This window comes from Delphinus delphis, chromosome 7 (assembly GCF_949987515.2).
Source record: "Delphinus delphis chromosome 7, mDelDel1.2, whole genome shotgun sequence".
Classification (NCBI taxonomy): Eukaryota; Metazoa; Chordata; class Mammalia; order Artiodactyla; family Delphinidae; genus Delphinus; species Delphinus delphis.
The window spans coordinates 103427966-103453919 of record NC_082689.1 but is presented as its reverse complement, the minus strand read 5'-3'; the positions used below and the strand labels follow the sequence as shown (position 1 = coordinate 103453919).

General features: G+C 53.6%; 1 protein-coding gene across 5 annotated transcripts in view; it reads right to left on the bottom strand.

Moving 5' to 3' along the window:
• Window positions 1-25343, bottom strand: part of STEAP3 (STEAP3 metalloreductase) — a 47974-nt gene extending 22631 nt beyond the window's left edge. For 2 of the 5 annotated variants that reach the window (XM_060016935.1, XM_060016939.1), the window contains exons 1-2: window positions 25215-25343; window positions 2431-2582 (exon numbers count right to left, since the gene is read on the bottom strand). In XM_060016935.1, the coding sequence (XP_059872918.1) occupies window positions 2431-2557 (127 nt within the window). In that variant the 5' untranslated portion in view covers window positions 2558-2582; window positions 25215-25343. Of the gene's footprint in view, window positions 1-2430; window positions 2583-20308; window positions 21279-25214 lie in introns of those variants that run through there. The other 3 variants (XM_060016936.1, XM_060016937.1, XM_060016938.1) reach the window with 3 other exon arrangements.
• Window positions 25344-25954: the final 611 nt, after the last annotated feature.

The window sequence follows — 25954 nt, the reverse complement described above, 5'->3', positions numbered from 1 at the left end:
TAACCAAGGAGGTGAAAGAGCTGTACACTTAAAACTACGGAACACTGATGAAAGAAATTGAAGAAGACACAAATAAATGGAAAGACATTCAGATCCAAAGCAATCTATATAAAACTCCCAATAGCATTTTTCACAGATATAGGAAAAAAATCCTAAGATTTGTATAGAACCACAAAAGACCCCAAAGGGCTGAAGCAGTCCTGAGCAAGAAGAACAAAGCTGGAAGCATCACACTTCCTAATTTCAAATTGTATTACAAAGCTATAGTAATCAAAGCAATATGGTACTGACATAAAAACAGACATAAACCAACGGAACAGAATAGAGAGCCCCAGAAATAAACCCATGCATATATGGTCAATTAATCTTCAGCACAGGTGCCAAGAATACCCAGTGGGGAAATGACAATCTCTTCAATAAATGGCATTGGGAAAACTGGACATCCCCATGGAAAAGAATGAAACTGGACCCACATCTCATGTCATACACAAAAATCAACTCAAAATGGATTCAAGACTTAAACGCAAAAAAAAAAAAAAAAAAAAAAGGTAAGACCTGAAACTGTATTACTGTCTTAGAAGAAAACACTGGTCTTATCAATGACTTTTTTTGGATTTGACACCAAAAGTACAGGCAACAAAAGTAAAAGCAAACAAGTCTAGTCTGACTTAAGTCAAACTAAAATGTTTTTGCACAGCAAAGGAAATAATCAACAACATGAAAAGGTAACCTATAGAATGGGAGCAAATATTTGTAAACCATATATCCAATAAGGGGTTAATTTCCAAAATATATAAGGAAATCATATAACTCAATAGTTAAAAACCCAAATAATCCAATTAAAAATGCAAAGGAACTGAACAGACATTTTTCTAAGGAAGACATACAAAGTCTGAAGTACTGGAAGTCCTAGCTTGAGCAATCAGACAAGAAAAAGAACAAAGGCATCCAAATTGGTAAGGAAGAAATAAAATTATCTTTGTGGTCAACAAGTATTATAAATGGTCAACAAGTATTATAAAAAGATGCTTATCATCAGGAAAATGTAAATCAAAACCTCACACCTTTTAGGATGACTAGTGTCAAAAAGTCAAAAGATAATAAGTGTTGGCACACATGTAGAGAAAAGGGAACCCTTGTGCGTTGCTGGTGGGAACGTAAATTTGTACAGCCATTATGGAAAACAGCATGGCGGCTCCTCAAAATATTAAAAATAGAACTACCATATGATCCAGCAATCCACTACTGGGTATTCACCCAAAGGAGATAAAATCACTATCTTGAAGAGATCTGCACCCCATGTTTATTGCAGTATAATTCATAGTAGACAAGATAGGGAAACAACCTCAGTGTCTGTTGATGGATGAATGGGTAATGCAAATGTGGTGCATATGTACAATGAAATATTATTCAACCTTAAAAAAGAAGGAAATCCTGACATTTGCATCAACGTAATGAACCCGGAGGACATTACACTAAGTGGAATGGACATTACACTAACAAACGCTGCATGATCCCACTTACATGTGGTTCTGAAAAAGTCAAACTTAGAAGCAGAGAGTGGAAAGAACGGTGACCAGGAGAAAAGGGGAGATGTTGGTCAAAGGGTACAAACTTTCAGTTATAAGATGAGAGATCTAATGAATATTATGGTGACTACGGTTGATAATACTGTATTACATACCTGAAATTTTCTAAGAGAGTAGTTCTCAAGTGTGCCCAACACACACAAAAATGGAAACTATGTGAGGTGACGGATACGCTAATTAGCTTTATTGTGGTAGTTAGTTCACAATGTATATGTATATCAAAATATCACATTGTATACCTTAAATATACACAATTTTATTTGTCTTTCATAACTCGATAAGGGTGGGGGGAAATTAAAAACTAAAATTATAGTAAATAATAGATTCTGTCACTAGATCTTGTGACTTAACATAAAGAATCATGCATGTTACTGTTACACGTCTTTTAAAAATATATTTTAGGGACTGTGTTTCAATATAGTAGGTATTCTTTGTAACCCTATGTAATTTTATGTATGTAAGAAGCGCGTTATTCTGAGCAGAAGTTTAGGGGCTTCACCAGTCTATGAATTCATGGGGGTCCTCGGCATAGGAGGGTTAAGAATCCCTGCCTGGAACCAGTGGAGCTGCAGGGATGGCTTTTTAACACCCTCTTCCCACTTTCCACGGAAGCCTCCTGGCACGCGCTACACACCGGGTGAGGTGGGAGGCACAAGATCTAACACAAGGGGGTGCAGGGGAACCGGGAGGCTGTGTCCTGGCTCTCCCACGAACCAGCTGTGTGTCCTTGGACAAGCCCCTGTGCCTCTCTGGGCCCCAGCTTCCACCTTTGTAAATGGAGGTCACAATCTCTGCTCCAAGATGGCAGACAATGCAATCTTAAAAGGCTTTGAAAACTGACCTGGACGTTTTACAAGGGGGCAGCAGCAGCTCCTAGCTATGGGATGGCCACCACGTGCCAGGCACTGCTGTAGGTGATGTGTGATGCGTTGACGAGTGGCGGTCATCCAGTCCTCACAGAACCCCATGACGTAGGGCCATTATTATCCCCAACTGAAAGAAGACGAAATGGAGGCTCAGAGAGGTTGAGACACCTGCTTCAGGTGGCACAGAGGGGAAGCGGAGGAAGGAAGAATGGGACACAGGTCTGTCGGCCTCTGTAGTCTGAACTTCCCCAAGAGTCTTACTGCCCAGATGGAGGACAGTGACCTGTCCAGCAAGTAGCAGAGCTGGGACCACTCTGGCTAAGAAGAGAGGGTCAGTGTGGAAGCGGACGCAGTGACTGAGAGTCAGGGACACGTGTTGCTGTCCTGCGTCCGCCAAATACAGGCAACTCCCCTAGCGTCTCGCGCCTCTGAAGTGGTTTCAGAGCATCGCCCTGTCTCTATCACAGACACCAGGGACCAGCTGAGCTAAGCCCCCTCAGGGTCATTTTTTGGGGGGACACACAAATGGAGGGGCCATGACCACACAGACATACAAGCACCAGCCAGGGCCTCCACGCTGCTCAGGCCAGGCTGACTGTGGGCTCAGACGGGGATTGCCATTCCCTGAAAAACGGGAAAGAGCGTTTTCTGCCTGGTCTGGGTACAGGATATTTTTCCAAGTGGTGATGATCTATGCTTTGTAGACGCAAATGGGCCTCCCGAGGATCCCCAGAGCCCAGGCTTAGGGTCGTGTGTCCACGGGCTGCCTTAGCACCCGACTGACCGTCGGGTAAGCCTGGGTTCTAGTTCTCATCTCACTCTGCCACCTTGGGCCTGTCAGTGCCCCAGTTCCCCAGCTATAAAAGGGAGAGATCACAGTACCTTCCTTATGGAGAGGTTGTAGGAATGAAACCAATGTGGGTATAGCACTCAGAACAGAGCTCTCGGTGTGTCGTAAGCACTGGGTGGATGGCTGTCGGCAATGACGCAGACACTGGTTGCCAGCACTGTCCCAGCAGCGGGGGTGAGGCAAAGTAAGGATGTAGAGACCCTGTCAGCACCTCTGCAGCCCTGGGAAGAGGGGCGAGTGGTGACAGGGGCCTTGCAGGTGGCCTCAGACTCCCAGGCCAGAGCCAGGGATTTGGGCCAAGGTAATTGTAAATCCCTCCCCAGGGACTCCAGCCCTCCCTATGGGTCAGTCATGACTGGGACAGATACCCCAGGGCTTTCCCCAGTCCCTGCCTCAGCCACCTGGAGACACCAGTCCTGGGGCAGGTTTTGTCCCTACGGGGAGGGAGAGTCACCACGCTGAGGCCTTCAGGTCGTCTTCACATTTGCTAGCAATTTGGAGGATCCCAAGTAGATCCCCTCCTGGACAGAAGCCTCTCCTCCGGCTTTGCTCTCTCTCTTCTCCCTCCCATCTCCTGGGCAACTACCACGTGCTGAACACTTAGGAACATAAGGATGAACAAGATGTGCTTCCCACTTTCGGATGGTTTATAATCCTGTGCGTGTTGGGTGGCGTGTCCACCCATGAGTGGATGCAGGGAAGGAAGGGATGCGGCTGCCAAAGGGGCAGCCAGGGAGGGCTTCATGGCACACACAGCATCTGCTGGTCCTTGCAGAGCCCCGACTGATTCACAGCCTCACGGCAAACCTGAACCAGCCCAAAGAGAAAGTCAGTGAGACCTGGACTTTGCATCCTGTCCTCGTTTATCTCGAGACTTAGCATCACAACGGGGGGAGGAAGGGTTTGGGGCTGGCACTCAAGGCTCACTGCTGAGAACCTCATTCGGTCCCCTTTTGGGGACCCCAGACGAGGCAGCTGCAGCAGAGGGAAGCCAAGGGCATGGGCCTGATGGCCTGGGGCTGGTCCCAGCTTTGCCCCAAACTGGCCCTGGGACATGGGAGCATCTGGGGACCCTATTAAACATCCCAGACTTATGGTCCCAAGGGGCCCTGCTTTTAGCGGCAGGGTAAATGGAAGTTAAACGTAAAGCACCTCTAAAGTGCTTGCTACCAAAATTCGATCCTTGGGACAGGAAAACGCCAGGTTGTAATGCCTCCTTCCCCTCCAGCTCTGACGCAGGGACACAGCCACCTGGGCAGAGGTGCTGGGTTCTAATCATAGCCACGCCCATCACTCACTACCCAGGTGCCTCTGCACCTTAGTTCCCTCACGTTTAAAATGCGGACACGAATTGTACCTCTACCATGCCTTGTTGTGAGGATGAAACTAGTTAACGAGAGCTCAGAGCCACCTTTTCTGGCTAGTGCTATGTGTACACGTGCGTGTGTGTGTGTGTGTGTGTGTGTGTGTATTCTCTGAAGTGCTTCACGGGCCTTTCAAAATTCTTCCACCCTCCCAGTGCCCAGCACAAGGCCTGCTGCTGGCGTGATGCTGGCGAGCGTAGGACAGGTGGTAGAGTCCTGGAGGCCCCAAAGGTCCAGCAGAGTCCTTGTTGATTGTCCATGTGGCCCAAAGGTGAGAGTGCCTAACCCTGGCGGGGCCCTGGCTCCCTGGCTGTTCTATTTACAGATCTGGGGGTGGGGGGAGGAATCCAGCAGCCGCTGGGCTCGGGGGGCCTGCAGCCTGCACACACAAACCTGCCCGTTTCCCCCTCCCAGGTTGCGGACGAAGCAGCACGGAGGCCCGGGTGTGCAGGCACTGGCACCAGCTACGGTTCCCAGTCCTCTCTGGGTCTCTGCCTGCCTTGCCCGGTCTCGCCTCCTTCCCGGCAGGGCCCTGACATGGGCTGTTTGTGGCTGGGAGCCACGCCTGGCCCACCGGCCTACCTGCCAGCTCCCATCCGCTCTTGGGCAGGCCAGCGGGCCAGGCGTGGCCCCCAGGCACGTGGGCAGGCAGGGCGTGGACAAGCCCGCAGCCTGTTCTGCACGGGCAGCACGCAGCCCTTCAGACCCCAGTGGCCGGAGCAGGCCACGGCCGGGAAGGGATCACCATGGAGTTGGGTGTGGGTAGGTGGCGGTGGGGTGACCAGCTGGGCAGCCGGCAGCCGGATGGTCTACAAGCCAACTGGGGTGCCGCCCACCCCCTCCCAGCCAGAGGCTGACTCAGGTAGCACTTCTGGCCTCGGGGACTGACAGAGGAATATGGCCCAGTTCTTGTCCTCAAGCAGCCCACAGTTATCTTCAAACTTTAGTTTTAGATTTTAACATTAAATTTGGGGGACACATTCCTATTACTGCTCTATTTATTTATAAATATATTTAAATATGACTGGTGCACTATAATGTTATATACAGAATAAATCATATATAAACAAATATAAATGTAAAGAGATAAGTCTAAAATTTAAACACAGACAGAAGCTCTGAGCTTTCTTCCTGCTCCCAGGGATGACCCCTTACCATCCCTGGGGAGGTCCACACCCTCCTAGACACCTGGGTCCCTGCGGAGTGACAGGCGCAAGACGCAATTGAACAAGGTCTCCTGAGAGAGGACGCTGCCTTCAGGCAGGGCAGCTGGGCGGCTTCCTGCAGGAGGTGGGCCTGAGCTGAGCCTTGAAGGATGTGAGAGGGAGCCTGGAAAAGCCTTCTAGAAAGAAGAGCCTGTGTGAGCAAAGGCCCAGGGGCTGAACAGCAGGTGTCCACGGACAGCTTGCGGCCCCGGGGGCAAACTGGTGCGCGCCTACAGCCAGCACCCGGGAGTTGGCAAGCCATAAATGAAAACACAATTCTTGACCAGAACTTTTTTTTAAACCTAAAAATTATAGGGATGAAAAGAGTATGGATCCGAGAGGCTGAAACTCTGGGTTCTATCCCGACGATTTCCTCACCAGTAGACACTGGACAAGTTACATCTTCCCCCTAGCTTCATCATCTGTAAAATGACCGAGGGCTGCCCGGCCTCGCTCAGTGAGCATGGGGTAGTTAAGGGCCTGGGGCTTTGCCTGTTGGCTTCTCTGTGCACTCCTGCGCCGCCCCACTCCCAGTCAGCTTTGGGAGGGTAGATAGAGATCACCATGCTTGTTCCATGGCCCGACTCCAAAACCCAGCTCTGTGCCTGGCACACTGCAGAAGTTCCGTGCATGTCTGTGGCCAGAGATACACATCACGGGAGCTTACAGCTTCAAACCTTACTCTATTTTGTCCTTTGGGGGCAGAAATCCTTCCAAAATGCAGTGCATATTTCAAGAGAAGGCAGTCAGGTCCTCACCCAGAACCCAGAGATCAACCTGAGCTGCAAGAAGGGATGTTCTTGAGTCTCGTCTTGTTTCCATAGGAAAGTTCTATAGCCTTATATCCTCCCTCACTGTCAGGATATTTATCACAGCTGTCAGCCTGCTGGCCTCTTAATTAAAGCCCTCCCGGGTCCTGCTCACTTGCTGTGGACAAGAAATACAGATAACACACTATCAAGAAAGTGAAAAGACAACCCACAGAATGAGAGACCAATTTTACAAATCATATATCTGGTAAGGGACTTGTTTCTAAACATATAAAGAACGCTTACAACTCAATATTAAAAAGACAACCTATATAAAAATGGGCAAAGGATTTGAGTAGACATTTCTCCAATGATATACTAGCTGTCAATAAGCACATAAAAGGATGCTCAACGTAATAGCCCCCAGGGAAATGCAAATTAAAACCATGGGATACCTCTTTACACCCAGTAGGACGGCTTAATCAAAACAAGACAGAGAAAATAAGTGTTGGTGAGGATGTAGAGAAACCAGAACCCTCATCCACTGCTACTGGGAAAGTAAAATGGTGTAGCCACTATAGGGAAAAGAGTCTGGAAGTTCCTCAAAAAGTTAAACACAGAGTTTCTATATGCCCCAGCAATCCCACTCCTAGGAACATATATAACCTAGAGAAATGAAAGCATATGTACACACAAAAATACGTGCACCCGGGCTTCCCTGGTGGCGCAGTGGTTGAGAATCTGCCTGCTAACGCAGGGGACACGGGCTCGAGCCCTGGTCTGGGAAGATCCCACATGCCACGGAGCAACTAGGCCCGTGAGCCACAACTACTGAGCCTGCGCGTCTGGAGCCTGTGCTCTGCAACAAGAGAGACCGCCATAGTGAGAGGCCCGCGAACCACGATGAAGAGTGGCCCCCGCTGGCCACAATTAGAGAAAGCCCTCGCACAGAAACGAAGACCCAACACAGTCAAAAAATAAATAAATAAACAAATGTGGGGTTAAAAAAAAAAAAAAAGGTTGGCCCAGTTTAAAAAAAAAAAAAATAGGTGCACCAATATTCCTAGTAGCACATTCACAATACCCAAAGAGTGGAAACAACACAACGACCATCAACTGACGGATGCATCAACAACATGTAGTTTATGCACACAATAGAATAATATTCAGTAATGAAAAGGAATGAGGTACTGATACATGCTACAACACGACGAACCCTGAAAATATTACGCTAAATGAAAGCAGCCAGTCACAAAAGGTCACCTATTGTATGATTCCATTTATATGAAATGCCTAGAAATAGGCAAACCTATAGAAACGGAAAGTAGAAGAGAGGCTGCCAGGGAGTAAGGGGAGAAGGGGTGGGGAAATGGTACAGGGTTTCTTTTTGGAAGGGATGAAAATGTTCTAAAATTGACTGTAGTGGTGGTTGTACAGCTCTGTGCATACACGAAAAACCACTGGTTGTTTACTTTAAATGGATGAATTATATAGCATGTGAATTATAGCTCATTAAAGTTGTTACAGAAAAGCTGAGGGCTTCCCTGGTGGCGCAGTGAGTGGTTGAGAGTCCGCCTGCCGATGCAGGGGACGCGGGTTTGTGCCCCGGTCCGGGAGGATCCCACATGCCGCGGAGCAGCTGGGCCCGTGAGCCATGGCCGCTGAGCCTGCGCGTCCGGAGCCTGTGCTCCGCAACGGGAGAGGCCGCAGCAGTGAGAGGCCCGTGTACCGCAAAAAAAAAAAAAAAAAAAAAAAAGCTGAGATACCACACAGCCTGTTATTAATGTGTGTAAACTAAGAATAAACATGCTTTGGTGAGAGTTTAAGGACTCTTCAGTGAGCTTAATGCGTGAATTTTGTGACATCAATGCTGGTGATTCTGCAACCTTCCAAAGTTATTTCTTAGCTGTTTTCCAAAATTTGAGGTTTCTAAGCCCCAGGACCTCTAGCAAAGTGAGGCTTATGTTGGTGTAGGGGAGATGGTACCATGGGCTAAACAGCCCTCTTGGCTCCTGAGTGGGCCCTGCAGCTTCTGCCCACACGGCTACTTCTCTGCACTCCACCCCATGCCAGCAGACAGCTGTCCTAGAGCCACACTGGACGGCATGCGAGGAAGGGTACTGAGGCCTGCGGCCCACCCTGCCAGCTCCCAGGGTGGGTCAGTGAATAGGACAGATGTGTTCCAGTGAGAGGGGACTGGCAGGCATCCTCTGCTACTCACCCAAGTGGCTGAGGGTTTATATAAAGACACATGGCTAGAAACTGGCACACAACTGCAAATCTGCTTGCGTTAGGTCCGATCCATTCGTCTCTCCCCACCAAACGCATTCCCTCCTTAACGAGGCAGCAGATCAGCCCCCGAGAGCCATCACTGGTCATGGGGAAGCTCGTCCAGCAGAATGTGGTCTCGGGAAAACATCTGGATGCTCCGGGTTTACTCAGGATCAGACGCCTTCGTAAACTGCGAGACAGGCCAGCAAGAACCCAGGCAGCTATGGGGTCATAGTTCAGCGGCGCCCCTTATGAGCTGGGTGGCTTTGGCAAGTCACTTTACCCCTCTGAGCCTCAGTTTCCTCATCTGTACAATGGAGCGATGTTACTTACCTGAATGAAATGTAGGAAGGATGAGATGAGATGAGCCAAGTGCCATGGTCTGAGCCCGTTAAAGTCACACAATTTTCAAGACGTTCCTTTCTGCCCAGGAGTTGTAAAAACCTTTGGTCTGTGTAACGCATACACAGAAGCGCCTAAATCAATACACGGTGTTCTCTGCTGAATGGAAACATTTACTCTGAAATTTCCTAAAAATAAGCTCTGAGATAACGGTCTGGGGATCTGCACACATTTCTCACCAAGACAACTGGAGGAAAAGACTTGCTACTCTTTGGGACTCGGGAAGAGCTAAGAAGACGGGGGCAGTAGAGCAGGGAGGGGTATAGTAGGAAGAGGCTGGTGGTCAGGGGCAGGGCACCAGGGTGGTCTGGGACTGGGCAGTGAGCCCTCTAGGGGTTGCTAGTCCCAACACCGGGCTCCCTAATGGCTCCTCATGCCATTGAGGTCCCCGGCCACCCTTCCTCACCAGCATCCCCAGCTCCTGGATCAAACCCTACTAGCTGCCTCTCTGCCTTCCCACCCCTTGAGAACAGCCCTTTCCCACTGACAGTATTTCTCTCCTTCCTGCCTGCCTCCTCCCCGGACTCCAAGTTCCTTGGGGGCGAGAAAAGAGTGAAACTCACTTCTGTAATCCCAGCACTTAGCCCAGGGCCATTAGGTCAAGCCTGAGCTACACTGGAGTCATCTGGTGGGCCTGTTAAAACATACTGCTGGGCTGCATCCCCAGGATTTCTTTTTTTTTTTTTTTTTGCGGTACGCGGGCCTCTCACTGTCGTGGCCTCTCCCGTTGCGGAGCACAGGCTCCGGACACGCAGGCTCAGCGGCCATGGCTCACAGGCCCAGCCGCTCCGCGGCATGTGGGATCTTCCCGGACCGGGGCACGAACCCGTGTCCCCTGCGTTGGCAGGTGGACTCTCAACCACTGCGCCACCAGGGAAGCCCTTCCCCAGGATTTCTGATGCTGCCGGTCATAGGACCCCCGGCTGAAAATCACTGCAGTAGATGTTCACAAAAGGTCTATGTGAGGGGTGAGTGAATTAATGCATCACTTCTCTAATTCTTATAGTCGGGCCCAGCTCTCCATAAAGCCCTCCCTGACCCACAGGGCCCCTGGTATCAGTATCTCCCCTTATGTTCCTCTTGGTCTTGAGGGTCAGGTGTGTGTGCCCCATTGCTGCACACCCTGGCCTCCCAAAGCTGGCTCCTTCTGGTAAGGAGAAGGTGGTCCAGGCCATGGCGGCATTGCCCACTCAGCCAACGAGGCAAACCCTCCAGGAGAATCGCTCCCACGGTCCCCTCCCCTCCTGTACGTGGGTCACCAGGCCCACTGCAGGCTGAGGGTGAAGGGAATAGTAGAACTGGGAGACCACACAGATCCTGGGGACCCAGGAGCCCCCAACACAACAACTGGGGTGATTATCCCAGAGTACGAGTTTCCTGGATGACCTAGAATTCAGACGGCCTGACACCATATTCATGACTTCCTTTCACTAAGATTTAATAGCCAGGCCTGGAGCAAGTGCTCACGGGCACAGAGGCAGGAGGGTGGTCAGTGCTGGTTGCGAGGGGGAGGGAGTCGGTGGTCAGCGCCAAGACCAGGGGCGCAAAGCGGGAAGATGCTAGGGTCCCCATGCTGCCCAACCCCAGGGGCGTGATTTACACTGTGATCCGTGTGAACAGGGCCCTCTGGAGACGTACAGTGCACAGCCTGTACAGTTTGATGCAAAGGTTGGTCCTGCCAATGCTCGTCTGAAAAATCTCCTCATTTGTTACTCCCTGAGTACCTGTACCCAGCAGGTGTTCTGGCAGGTGGCTAGAAGACGGCTTGTCCTCTCGGGACTCTTAGGGGAAAGGCCAGATACACCCCGCAGCTAAGAGAGAAGTGCTTGCAAGAGGGCATGCCCAGCTCTGCGGCAGCCAGGGAGGAATGCCTGTCTCTGCCCAGGGAGGTCGGGGCGCTGGCGTGTGGAAGCAGCCAGCTCCCTGGACCCCTTAATCCCACCAGGCTAGAGGCTGTCGGCAGTGGCCGCTGAACCTGCAGCCTTAGCACCTGGGGTTGGGTGGCTTCTTGCTTTCCAGGGACACCCGCTGCTGCAACCCGTGGGACCAGATGGGTCTCATGGGATGTTGCTGTCCCCACCTTCCCCCTTGCCGTGGCGTAAATCTGCGGATTCAGCAATGGGCACCCTGCTCCCGGTGAGGCTGGAGGACGGGAAAGGGGCAGAGGCAGGCAGCCGAGCCAGAGAGAGGCAGCTCCCGGGGCTCCTGCCGAGGAGCTCAGCCCGCCTCACGTGGCCAGTTTCTTGGGTTGGGGAGCCTAGGCTTCCCCAGCTCCGCCCTGCTGATGGGCCACCTTTTCCAGGTGGCCTCCGCACTCCTGTCACATTACCACTGACTGCACACACCGGTTCACTCATCTGTCACCCCGCCAGACTGGGGGCCACTTCCAACTCATTTCTGTGTCTCTAGCATCCAGCCTGGGGCCTGGCACCATGTAGGTGCTCGATCAATGTTTGTGGCTTGAATGACTTAACTGCTAGATTCTGTGCCTGAGGGCAGAGTGCGCTTGAGTGAGTCCTGGCTGTTATCTCCAGAACCTAGCCGGGGTCCTCCTGCACCCAGTGGGGATTCAATCATACAATGCGTTTCGAGTCCCTCCGGTAGCCTGGCCATACTGTTAGAACTGGCCAGACATTTCACTATTTGATGAACTTTGTAACACAGACCAATGCACAGCTGTGCTTAAACACTGCAAACAAACAGAATATCACAAATGCAGCTTAGCTTATGCAACTCTGGCAAAAGTAGGAAATCAAACCCCATAGCCGAGGCACATCAGGGTGCAGCCTGGTAAGTGCATACCCAGGGAAGGAGGCTTCAGGGATGCTGGGTCGATGGCTCCAGGGCCCAATGAGCCTCTGAGCCAGGGGGTAGAGCGGTCTGCCCAGTCTCCATCAGGGAGAAGCGTCTGGGGCAGGTGAGGCCCAGCTGCGGCTTCCGGCAGATGGCCTCCGTGGCTTTTCCCAACCAAGGCCCGCCTGATCTATAGTCTCGACTCTGGCCATCCCCCCTTATGCTTCCCCCCCCCCCCCCCCCCCCCCCCCCCGCTCAAGTCATAGATTTAATCTCTGTGCCTGGAAATTCCTTTTCCTCCAAAGGACAAAATTCACAGTGCAGCAGAAAGGCCACTCCTCTGTGAAGTCCTCACCCTACCTCCCCTTCAAGGCAGGATGAATGCCCCTCCCCTAGTTCCCTTGGCTCTCTGCAGCACAGGTAACAGGATGGAACCAGCACACGATGGCAGGTACTTTCCTTAGTACCTACTTGGACTTAGAGGTCCAAGGGGTGGTTGGCGGTGGGGTCCCTAGCCCCCTTTAATCTCCGTCACCCCTCCCTATGCGCTAATGTTAGTATGAAAACGAATACCTTTGGTATGAATAATTTACATTTCCCAGTCAGGTAAAGTGAATAACACCTCCTACAAAATCGTTCCCATTTTATAGATCTGAAACAGACAATCTAAGTAAAAAGCCGGCTACTTGCTATGCAAATAGAAGCAGCTTTCAGGGAAGTCCCCTAGTTCCCCCTTCCCTCCACGTGACTGGCCCTGAAGCCACATCATGGAGAAATCCCGGGACTCCCCGGGGCTCTGAGGTTCGCCTGCCCTCCCCTACCGGGATGCAGCTGGGAGGTCACATCCCGGCACCCAACTAGTGCCTGGCAGCTGCCACATCACCGTCGATCAGGAGTCAAAGAAGAGGACTTACCGTGAGGCGGGGCCCGACTCAAACGGCGGGGAGACTCTGACTGTGGACTTGTACACTCAGGGGATCATTACTTCCATTTTACAGATGAGAAAACTGAGGTTGAGGCCCCACTGTTGGCTCTTGCCCTAGTCCCGTCCAGTCCCTGCATTCAAGCTGCCTCTGGGGCAGTGAGGCTGGGCAGCTCGTGGTCGTGGGCATGAGTCGTAGCCGGTTACCTGATCTACGTGGGGCTCTGAGGTGGTCTTGGCTTCCTTGTGGTTCTCCCTCTGCCCTGCTGAGCTGCCCAAACTCATACTTCCAGCCTCTCGTTCTCAGGCTGTATCTGCAAATCTGGGGCTGCCCTCTTCTCCTAGATTCTAAACCAAGGCAGTGCAGGCCCTCCCTCGCTGATCTCAGATGAATGGGTCCAGGGGGCAAGAAGGAGGTGCTACCTGAGTCCAGGTGCCCCTCACACACACACACCCTCCCCGCCGACAGCTGACTTGAGGGGAGACAGCATAGAAGATGCCAGTCTCAAATCCAGGTTTAAAAGCTGGGTCATAGCCACACACATCTTAATTGGTGCATTTCTATTTTCTCTGTGGGCATTTTGCCTTTCTGATGGACTCTTACAAACATTTTACTGTTACATTTCTTGTAATACTGCCTGGAATCGTTATTTAGACATCATTAAAAAATCATTACAGTTTTAAAAAGAAGGCTGAGGAGCTCCTACAAAAGAGAATACGAGAAGCACGGGTGCGTACACGCTCATACAAGCCTGTACACACACAGATACACGCATGTGCAAGTTTGGTTGGACAGAAAAGAGGTTTATCACCACACCGCTTGCAAAATAGAAGTGAATGAATAATTTTTAGGGCTTTATACAGACACTTAGATTTTTGAAACATTCTAGAAAAATCCGGTTTGATTACTTACACTAGTCGTTCTCTGATAAACCAACCCAGAAGTGGTTACCGATAAGTAAAATTTACAATTCCCCAATGGACCTGCGTTCCACAGAAATACATCATAAACATGAACCTTTTTTTTTTTGTAACACACCAGAACCCGCAAAGCTCTTGTTCTCATTAACTGAAGGCACTGTGTGTGATAAATCCTTAAACCCCTTATTCTGAAAAGGTTCCTGACTTAACGTGCACGTGATAAGATCTCCCATCTTGGCAAGAACTTCACCAGACTGTGCTCTTTGGTGCCAGTTGCCAAACGGGGGCTCCCTGAGGTGCCGGGGTCCACGTAAGCAGGCCAGGGGCTCATGGGGCTGGAGGGAGGGGCCCACACACTGCCCAGGCCACCTTGGCTCTCACCGGACTCACCCACGACAGGCTGACGTGAGGGTCTGAAGCATGGGTCCTTGACAGCCCCACTGTGATCTGGCCACCCGTTCCTGCTGGGGTCTCCCTCTGACCTGCGAGCAGCCTGACTTTGGTTTTGAAGACAGGAGGAGGCGTGGGACCTGCCACGGGCCAGGCTGCCGGCCCCCTCAACCTGCACTCCAGTCCCTGGCTGCAGGGAGTGGATGGGGTAGTGACTGATGCTCGGTTTCAGAGTGCACTGCGGGAGAGTGGCTCTGTCTTCATGCTTCCTGTTTAGGGAGGAAACCTCACTGGTGGTAATTAGTGGCTCAGAGTCAAGTCTCTTTGCTACAGGAACTGAGGCGGGACAGACAGCAGAACCCAGGATACATAAAATGAATAAACGTCATCCACTGCAGGGCGGACTGCCTCACCACAGGGCTGTGTGTATGTGTGTGTGTGTGTGTGTGTGTGAGAGAGAGAGAGAGAGAGAGAAGGAGAAAGAGAAAGAGAAAGAGAGGGACGCCTTTACTTCTCGGATACAAAGCCGAACGTAATGGCTGCAGACAATGGCAATCTACAAGTTGCTGGGTGGGTGACGCATTGCAATCACTGTGGCTGTCACTGGCTTAGTGATAACTCGTTACGTTTTGTACCAGCAAAGGCTTCACAGTCGTCTTTACTTGCTAGTCTGTGCCCATGGTGCGGAGAAAGACAGACAGACAGGAGGACCCACAGAAAGACAACCCCGTTCGGAGGGCAAAGCATGGATGGGGTGGGCCTGCCCGTGCCGGTGACCCTGCTCTGCCAGCGACCCTGGAGGCCACACCAACAGCACAGAGGGAGGCTAGAGGTTTGGAGGCTTTCATATCATTGAAGTTAATTATGCCAAGTTCAGTCTCACGACAGGTGTATTTGATTGTTTTCAACTGGTTGGAAAACTGGCGATCTTGGGAAACTAGCTCTGAGTAAGCCTGGGCATCCGGGCCTTTGATGACCAGAATACATCACCCTGGGCTCCTGACAGGTTTACTCTTATTACCAGCAACAGATCAGGGCCTGCACGGTTCTCCGCTGTGGCTCCTAGGACCTGTCACTTCTACTCGAGCGCACCCGCCTGTGGGCAGGGGCATTCTGGCATCTTCTGTAGTCCAGCCTAGGCCAGCACGTGCAGACCGACTTTCCCCTACTCAGCTCACCCTGCCTCCTTCAGTCCCCGCTGCCCCCCACTTCTGCCAGGGCTGCTGCCTCCACCTGAAGTCCTGACAGCCTCATGGCCATCCAAATGCCCCTTCCCTAAAGACCCAGCCTGGGCCCTTGGGCCTGCCAGGTACCTCCCAGCCCCCCAGAGTCCTGAAACCCTCTCCCCTGCTCTGAATACAGAGGCAGCTGTTCAGGTGGGAGATCTAGTTAGACAGACCTAGGAGTGAATTTAGGTTTGGCCGTGTACCAGCAGTGTGACCTTGGGCAGGCTATTTTCCTCCTCTGTTCTGATGGTTAAGTGAGACAGCGAACATGAAAGCCCCAAACCCACATCTTAGCATTGCTCTTACTTACGCATGTCCTGCGTTCCACTGTGGGCCACCGGCCACAGGCAGCCCTGGCCTCTTCTCCCTCTGCCGCCTGGTAGCATTCTGTATCTTCACTCAGCCTCCCAACTGACTACAAGCTCCCTGAGGGCTCTCCACTCCTGTGTACCTACCCAGCCCCCAGCCTCAGTGAGGCTGGTAGACGCCTGCGGGCTGGGGGCTCTCGGCAGTGCTCTAGAACAGTGAACACCAAATCATCCAGGAGTTTCGGCAGCGGACTTCTGGGCAGCTCTGTGCGTGGAGCCGCTGCCTGATGCAGTAGTTGGGGTGGGCTCAGCACGCTCTGTTCCCATCAGAGCTACCGGGTGGTCTCCTAGCCCCTTGGAGAAGCTGCAGAGTCAGGAAACCGCACTTCCTTCTGAAAGCAAACCCGCCAGGTATGAGCAGATAGGATGTCCTGGCACACCCCCATGGCTCCAGCTGTGATGTCCTGTCCCCTGGGGTTCTCCCTGAGCTCCCCCCAATCTTGGGATGCCCCCTCTCCCCTCGCTTGCCACACATAGCCACGCGGGATCAGAATGTTCAAGAAGAGTTGTAGCAAAAGTTACGGGAGGACAAAAGGCAGCCAAGCCAGAACTCACAAAGCAGTCAGGCCTCCAGCCTCCAGGCTTCTAATCCAGCAACACCAGGAGGGCGGGGCTTCCCCGATGGAACGCCCTGAGCCCCCGTCACAACCCTTGGCCACCTGGCCCGGCACGTCTTGCTTTCTTCCCTTCCAGTTCCAGGCGCCACCTGACTTCCAGCCAGAGTGGAGCCATCTCCGCAGACCAGCCGCAAAGGGCCTGCGTGCCCTGACCTGCAGCGGCGGCTCAGGCCGTGTCCAGTGCGTTACCGACCCAGGTACACGTCCGACTGGGCGCCCGGGCTCAGCACAGGCCCCTTGGATCCCAAAAGGCCCGTTTGGGTGACTCCACAGGCCCTGCGTTTGGCCGTCCTGTCTTTGCGCAGACTCCCCCTGGGGGGCCCGTCTCACAGGGCCACCTGAAGCCCCCTAACATCCTCAGCTGTGAGCCCTGAGTCATTCAGCTTCAGAGAGACCTTCACCCCGACTGCAGGGCATGCTGTCACCCTCCCAAGCCCGCCAGTCAAATCACAGGCCTACCCTTCCCACAGCCTGACGGCCACCATAGGCATCGGACGATCCAGTAACGGGAACGGTCCTCCCGTCACAGACCCGGCACACCGGCTCTGGGAAACCTGCTGTCTACACGTGAACCAAGAAAGCTTAGGCCCACTCCCCGTGGAAAGCTTAGGAAGCCCATTCACCAGTCCCTAAATTCCTCTCCATTTGCCTGTGACTGATTTGATAGTCTTGGGGCTGCATTTTTCACCGTTTAATCTCCTAATCCGAGAGCTCCAAAAGGCTTAAAACTGTGCTGTGCTCCGACCCCACCTGGCTCTCGTTAAGCAGAAGAGGGAACAAGGAGTAAGTTACTGCCTGATTGTAGGACAATCAGGGCTCACCCGTCGCACGTTCTGCCCGGTGACTGTGGTGACCGATGAGGACAGACTGATTGGAAAGAGTAATTCTCTAGTGACAGTTTTCCGCACCTGAGGAGGAGGGAAACATTTTGCTCTGGGTTGGAGTGCCAATGCAGGGGTTTAGGATCCTGCATAAATTAGCAGCCACCGATCCCACCCTGACAGCAGGCACAGCGGTCAATACCTCCAGCTAGGCGGGAGCCGTCTCCGCTTTGGAATCCTGACTGGCATTAGCTGTGGGACCTGGGCCTCAGCTGCCCCACTTGTATTCAGACATAAGTGGAGGGCGTGGGTTTTCGTGGGATGATAAATGGCAATGGACACTCATCCTGCCAGAAGTGGGACTCGGCCAGGTCCTGAGTGCCTGGCACCAAGTCAGTGCTCAGTAAATGCTGAAAGAATAAACGATGAGGCAGAATTTGGACAAGCATAGAGTTAGCGGTTAGGAGCACAAATCTGGGCTCAAAAGAATGGAGTCTCGTGTTCTTGGGAAAGTTACATGGCTGGGAGAACAGCACCGTCTACTTCGTAAGAGAGTCGGAAGGTTTCAGTGTGCTCACACACATAACATGCTTGGCGTGTGGGAAGCGGGACGTTCAGTGATGGTGACAATTGCCACTTCAGGTGTGAAGGAAGAGGTGCTCATGGCACGCCAAGGATGTGAAGGGCTGACATGCAGAGGTCTGGGAACAGCGGGGCAGGTTGGACGGGCAGGTGGGTCCAGCTGCAGCGAGCAGGCAGAAGGAAGTCAGACTTGAAAATCACCTAGAGCGCCCTGTCCCCCCAACCCTTGCCTCCCCACCTCCAAGTTCTGTAATCTCCACAGCTCCCAAATTGAGGCCTGGGCCCGAGGTCAGGTCTGCAACAGAGAAGGGGAGCATGGAGGCCACGCTCTAGTGAGCCGAGGGATTCAGAGCAGAAGAGCAATGAGCCTGGAAGGTCCCCAGCCGACTTCAACACAAACTCTGGGGGAAGGGGGAGGGATCTGATATTTACTGCACTCCTAAAACCCAGCACTTCACACAGTGCACATACACCACCCCCGGCAGGCATTATTGTTCCTGTTTTACAGGAAGATTATGTCCCAAGCCCTTAGCAAGTTTTCGTAGACGAAGCAGGTTCAGAGAACTGAGGACTTGGCCAAGGCCACATGGTAAAGAGCTGTGATTCAGACTTGGGGGTCCACCTGACTGCAAAGCCAGGTGCCCTCCCCTGCAGGCAGCCTCTCCACTGCTCAGGTGTGCGGTTGGGCTTTAGTCCTTAAATTTCCCTTTTCAACTACCTGAAGCCCTGCCCAATACTCTGAGACGTCCGGCGAGGGAAGGGCCCTGAGTTAAGGACAGGAAACTTGAAGGGGAGAGGAATTTACCTGTTCGGCATCTCTAGGCTGGAGAGGGCACACCTGTGGTCCCCGTGTGACCAGGCCTGGTCCTGGGGAGCTCGGCGGGCTTGGGGCTGGCTGTCCAACCCTCTAGTGAACAAATGGCCCGGCCTGAGCTCCCTGCGAGCTCTGAGGCCAGGGTCACCCCATGCCAACTCCAGGCCTTCCTCCCCCAGGCCTGGCTGAAGCTACCTGTCCACCATTCAAGGCCTCCTTCGGGGAAACCTTTCTACCCCAGTGATAGCCCCTGCCCCACTACGTCCATTCATCCATCAGACACTGATTAAACACCTGCTCCAAGGCGACCCCTCTGCTGGCCACTGTGGATGAGTCAGATACAGTGCCAGCCCTCCAGGCACTCCTGACTGGATGTAGGAGGGGTTCACTCTGCAGAATTGGATTCAGCCAGCTGCGGGTAGGACCTAGGCACCTGTTTTTTTTTTTTTTAAAGAAACCATGCAGGTGACTGAAGGGGCACACCCAGGTGAGACTCTTTGGTCATGTGGCTATTCTGACCCCCACTACTGCATCCTTCAGGCTGCCACAATCCTCTGAGAACATGGCCTGTCTCTTCTCCCACTAGCAGGCGCCTCTGGGCTCTCAAGTCAGATAAATCCTACTTTTGCAACTTGCTACCCGGTATCCTTGCAAAATACCCATGCTCTCTGAGGCTCAGTTTCCCGTCTTAAATGAGATAATAGGTGCCTTCCTATGCTGAGGATTAACTGGGATATTGTGTGCAAAGCAAGATGTCTGGCACAGATGAGCGCGCAATAAATGTCTGCTATTAATTATATCATCACTGCACTCTGATGGACAGAAATATTTCCCTGTGGGTATTTCCAGAATCCCTACTTCTGGAGCTGGAGAGGTGGCCCTGGAAACCCGCAAGGCCTCTCCGCGGAGTCCTCTGCCGGGGCTCCAACGAGACCTGTCTGCATTTTCCCCGTGGACCCAGCCTCCTGGCCCTCAAAGGAAATATCAGCTTGTCGTACCCTCCCCTTCACCTATCCAGAGTGAACAAAGTTCCAACCACACCTCTCTGGGCAGCCTGCCCCCGATTTCGGGGAAACGGGCAAGGGAAATGGGGTAAGTCTGCCAGGCTCCGCGGGCAGAGCACACTGGTGCGTCCAGCCGCCTCCCGATCAAGGTCGGGAGCCCCCGCCCCTGCCGCCTGCCTAGCCCGCCCACCGCTCCCCCCCTCCTCGGAGACCGCGGGCCCGGAGCTGCGGGGAACCGGGGGCCGGAGGACTTGGCGGGTCCGCGGGCTGGGGCGCGAGAGGCAGCAGCCCGGGGGCTTAGCGTGGCCCCTTCAGTCTGGCCCCCGGCGCAGGCCGCGTCCGGCCTGCCCGGCCAGAGTGGCGCCTGAGGTTTGCGTCCCTGGGGAAGGAAGGCGCCCACGGAGTGGGGGACCCAGGACCCAGGTTCGCTGCCGCCGGGCACACGTGGCTCGGTTCCAGCGGCCCAGGTCTCCAGCACGCGCGCGGCGGCGCGCGACGAGGGCGCTCCGGGGCGGGCTCCGGGGCGGGGGGCGAGCGGGCGACGGGTCACTCACCTCTCAGGCCCGCCGCTCGGAGCAGCGGCGGCGGCAGAAGGTCCGCGGCGGAGGCGCTGGCGCTGCCCGGAGGCTCCTCCTCTCCGCCCGCCCCGCCTGCCCGCGGGGCCGGACCTGCGGGGGAGGTGGCCGCCCGCCAGGCCGCTGCTGCTTATCCGGCTCGGCCGCCTCCCCCGGGGCCACAATCGGAGAGCCGCAGGGTCCTCGGGCGGCAGGCACCAACGATCCTCCGCCCCTCAGCCCCTGGCCTGAGCTTGGGACACGTGTTGATCGGCGCCCCCTTCCCCGATTTAAAGGGTGCAGAACTCCCGGACCAACTCTTAACCGGGACAAGGGGGGCGTGTGGAGGCCAGGGTAACTTCTGGAACCCACTCGCTCCCTTCACCTGAGGGACATCTCAAATCCACGTCCATTGTATAACCGAGGTTGAGTGGCAGGCCAAGTTCACACAGGTGGCAAGAGGCCAGGGCACCAGAGTCAACCTGGCTTCCTCCCTTCCTTCCTTCCTGCAAGGGGAGCAGGCAGTACAGGCCCCTCCTGGACGAGGCTGCATCCCGGCCTTTGGTTCCTTGTTTCTCCTCTGTCCCTTGTCTACCCTTAGGACAGAACTCTGACCCTCCTGAAGTCCTCAGTTTCAGGTCCTGGGAGCTGGTGGAGGGCCCTTAGGAGCTTGTCTCTATGTCTAGACTTCCTGGGCTTCAAACCACCCCTCTGCCCCTGAGAAAGATGACCTCCGGCCCTGGGCACTGTCCTCCCCTCCCCCATGCTAGTGGCATCCCGCACAGCAGTGAGTCAGGTGCAAGTTAAGGATATCTTTTGGGTACCTTTCTAGAGGTGTGTGCCTTCACCTGAAGCCCTTTCTCACCTACAACCTCACATCATGTGCTGCTGACAGCTCTACCTCCCCCTTTTACAGGTGAGGACATGGGGACCCCGATGGTTGTAGGGCACCAATGTCACTCATCTTCTGGGAGGCTGACGGGGGGTTACCTGAGTCCTGTGACTCTTTCTGGATTATTCCTGTAGTACATATTCCGCCAGCCCTTGATAAAGAGCTTCAAATTACTCCAGGATAACAACCTGTTCTGGAGAGATAAGTCCTAGGGAGGGGTTATCTGATCCCCGAGACCAGAGAGGCAGGGGGCTGGGCCTCGGGAATGGCCTCACAGCTAGACCACAATGGGGGAGGGGCAGACCTGGCGGGGTGGTGGCGTGAGGGGCCTCTCCTCCATCCTCCGACCCTGTGGAGACCCACCCATGAGCATCCAATGCTTCCTCACTTCCACAGGTTTCCTCCTGCCTAAAATACCTTCCTTCCCCAGCTCGCTGCTCTGCCGGGCCCCAAGGCCCAGGTCCGCTCCCACCTCCTTCGGTGACCCTCCTGCCCCACCCTGCCCCGGGACCTCTCTGAGCTCCTGTGGCAGTTCTCATAGGTCTTCATGCATTCCACACTCAGGGAACCCCACCATACCAGTGTTCCAGGTGCTGGGGACACAGATGCCCCATGCCTGGTTCTGGCCCTTGGATGGCAAGTTGCCTCTGCAGTGGGTTGTAGACTTTGGGGAGACAAGAATGAGCGCCTAGCCCTCTTTGGTGCCCTTAGCATGGTGCCCCACACATAGTAGGTACTCTTTAAGTATCTGCTCTGGCTTATGGGGGAGTCTCTGAGCACCCTTCCTGCAACTCCAAAGGGAGGCACAAGGAGATAAAGCTTGGGAAATGGAGACACTGAGAGGTCTTCCAGCATTCTCACAGGATCTGTCCAGAATCCTTCCAAAGAGACCTGGTGGGCCTCTGAGGGGCTCCCAATGAGTTGGAGAGCGAGCTGAAGGCTGGAGTGGCAGAGAAGCACCAAGGAATGTCCTAGTAGAGCATGAACTTCTGCAAGAGAACAATCAGGGCCTTGAAAGCCACAGCGAGGGAGGGAGGTGAACACCTGCTGAGGCCAAGCACTGTTGGGCCCAAGCACGCCGTTGGGCTTTGGTGCTTTGCCTGTCTGTCTCCCTATCTCGCCTGGCATAGGGCCTGGTAAGGGTGAGAGCTCAATACATGTTTCCTGGGGCCAAACTCCTGGGAGGCAGACGAGCCCTCTGCTGAGCAGGGAGGGAGAGTGGCACTGACACTGGTTGAGCACTTCCTCTGTGCCAGACTCGTGTCCTTGGCCAGGCCAAGGGCAGAGCAGTTGGTGCCATCTTTCTGAGACATTTGTCAGATCATGTTACTCCTCGGCTCAAAACCTGCCCTGGCTCCCTGGTCTCTCGGAGTCAAAGCAAAGTCCTGGTAATGGCGACCAGGCCCAGTGGGACCTTGTGTCCGGTTCCCCTCTCTCTGCTCTCTCAGCCCTGCGGCGCTGGCCTTTTCCCTCCCTCCTCTGGAGCCTTGCAGAATAACACCACCTCCACGAGACCCACGCCCCAATCATCCCCATCCGTCATCTGTGTACCCTGCCCTGTTTCGTTTCTTTTCACTCAGCCTTTTTTCCTTCGAACACACTATAAGACACACCTTCTCTGTTTGCTGTGTATTAACTGTCTGCCCCCACAGAAACGCGAGCTCCCCCAGGGAAGGGAGTTTTATCTGCTTCCTTCACGTCTGTGTTCACAGTGCGTGGATCAGAACCTGGCACAGTGCTCTGTAAATAGCTGTTGAATGAATGCACTGCCATTCTCAACCTTCTGCATCTCCCAGCATCTCTGGGAAGCTGCCCCAGGGCTCCTGCCCACCTCTGGTCTCCCCCCTTGCTTGCCCCAGAGCTAGCCCACTGCAGGCACACAGGAGGCGCTCAGTACACGCACTGGTGGATATCTGGACCGGGAGCCCCTGGGTGTCAGTCTCCTGAGATTGCCCTTTTTCCTGAAGACAAGGCTACTCCTTTGGCTAAGAAAATGAGAGTATTCAGGAAGAGAATCTAGATTCGTCTCCTACTTGGGCCAGAGAGAAGGATGGAAGCTCCGCTTCTTGGATTGATCCCGCAGTTGTAAGCTGAGACAGAGCACATCCATTTCACAAAATAAATACTCTAAATGACTACTAAATCAAGATGGTCACGAGTGCTGGATGTATTCTGACAGCCTGGCTGGGAGCCAGGCGACCTGAACCTAGCCCTGCCCAGGCCGGGCTGTGGGCCCAGAGAAGGTGCCCTGGCCTCCACTGCCCAGCCCAGGCCAGGTAAGACTCCTCCGACCAAGCATCTGGGCACAGGGAGCTGCTTCTTCCTGTGAAGGACGGAGAGGGGCTGCGGCTTGGAGTAGGGATTCTGAGGGAAAACGGAGGGGTTGTCTCTTCTTCCTCGAAGACCCAGTGGATGAAGCCATGTCTAAGGCGCCCAGAGGTGAGGCAGGGCAGCGGGCGACGGGCACGGTCTGTAAAGGGCAGGCACCGGATGGGGAGGCAGGCTGCAAAAGTGTGCTCAGGGCCTGGCGTTTAAGCTTAGACCCTTGCACGTGGCGGTTTACTTCGAGCCAATACTGTAAGGCGTTATAAGGCATGGCTAACAGAGCACCGGGCACCGCCCCTGCCCCTGCACCCCAGGGCTTGGTACTCTGCTTTCGCATAAGGCTCGCCCTCCTTCTAGTTCTCTATTGAAACATGAGCTCTCTCCAGAAGAAAAGCCCTCTGAGCTCAGTGGGATGAGAAACTGCGCATCCACAAGAGAGTTAACTGTGGCAGCACTGGAGTGTGGACAAGGTTTGAAAGGCACATGCTTTCAGGGGGAGGGGTGGGCAGATAAAGGACTAGGGGAGGGGTGGGCTGCAGCAACCATTCTGCTAAGGAAGCTCTGGCACATGGTAGGTTCTTAATCTCTGTGTGAGACCAGGCATCTTGGCTTGTGACTGGACATCCCTGGCCAGCGGGAACTGTGGTAGCCCTGCGTTGCCTTCAGTTGGAGGGAGGTTGCACAGGTGCACAACTAGAGAAGTCTGGGCTTTAGCCCTTGCTCCAAGGGTGGTGCACGTGGTGGCCTGGGAGGTTTTTACAATGGCAGAGTCTCAGACCCACCCCAGATCTGAATCAGAAGTGCATTTTCACAAGACCCGCCAGAGACGGTATGCACATTAAAGTTTGAGAAATCAGGGTGTACAGCACAGATGAGAAAACAGACAACTCCCTGAACACCTGGGCCAGGGCAGATCATCAGAACCCTGTACTGGGCTGCCTTCACCCTCACTGGCTGGTTCTTTAATATCATCCCCTTTGCTTTCTCAAAGGTCCTTGTGAACCAAATAACCTGATTTCATGTGCTTCTGAATTCTTATAAATATGAAGTAAGTGACCTGTCCTGCACAATACTCAATGCCTATTATACAAAGCTCTGAGAAAAAAGTATAAGACTAGTATGCCTATTCCTTTCCAATTGCTGATCTTATTTCCCTTTTTTTTTTTTAACATCTTTATTGGGGTATAATTGCTTTACAGTGGTGCTTAGTTCCCTTTTCACCATGGCGACTAGGATACTCAGACTCATATTCATGACTATATTATCCTTACTAAATGTATTTAAGTTCTGCTTTATTTTCCCCCAGCCCATGATTTTCTGTGTCTAGTTTACTATTAACTGTATTGTGAAGCTCTTCGTTATAAGGGGTTCTAAGTTGCTTTTGGAAAAAGCCAATTGTTTAAGCAAAATAAATAGGTAACATCTGTGTGCTACAGTGGCAAATTCTTTTTCCCCTGGGTGGCCATTACCCTTTCATGGCAAGAACAGGGTCATTCCTATCCTCCGCTGGATTTTTGAGAAGAGGACGGAGGGCTTGGGAGAAGGATGAGTCCATGGACTTCTGCCCAAAGTTACTGAGAAAAGAAAGCCCAAAAAGGTAGGCGACACTGGGGAGGTGGCGGTGGGGCATCGTGACACTCACCCTGTGCTCCTGCCTGCTCTCTCCCTGCCAGTCAGTTCCCAGCTCACCTGATTGGGGGTGCAAGGTGCTGTCCTCCATGTCAGGCGACTTTTCCCAGCCCGGGGCAGGGGCCCTGCTCACCAGGGGCCCCAGTTGCAGGCTTTCCATGTGCTGCCTCTTCTGCTGCTAGGTCCCCTATTGGGTGGCCAGCGCTCACTCGGCATGGCGTGGGGGGTGGGCCGTGGGGAGAGTCAGCTGAGGCGGCTCAAGGGCAGGAGGGTCAGAGCCCGGCCCAGCCCAGATGGGCGTCACTGACCTCAGGGTTATCTGCAAACACACTGTGGTCAGCAGCCCAGATAGGCCCTCCCTCCAGCCCTGGGGATGTTTTCAACCGCCTTAACTCTCCGCTTCCTGGATCTTGGCTCCCAAGGGGAGGAGGGAAGTGGCATTTTTGAAGACCCACCTTGAGCCAAAGACTGTGCCACGTTTAAATCACCTGCTTTAAGCCCCATCCAGACGTTGTGAGGTGAATGGAATCAGCCTCATTTTCAGATGAGGAAAGCATCCTGCAGTGAGGAAATGGTAGAGCTGGGACTCGAACCAGGTCTGCCTGACCACCGGGCAGGCTACCTCTGCCTCACGAGGTGGACGGCTCCTGTGGGCAGTGGCCAGCACACCTCGCGCCAAGGACCGGGGCCAGCTCAGTGTGGGGGGAGAGCAGGGGCGGTCCATGCAGCGTGACCAAAGAGGAGACGGACCTAGGTCACTCCCAAATGCTTGCAGCCCTGTCCCACCTAGGTGAGAGCCT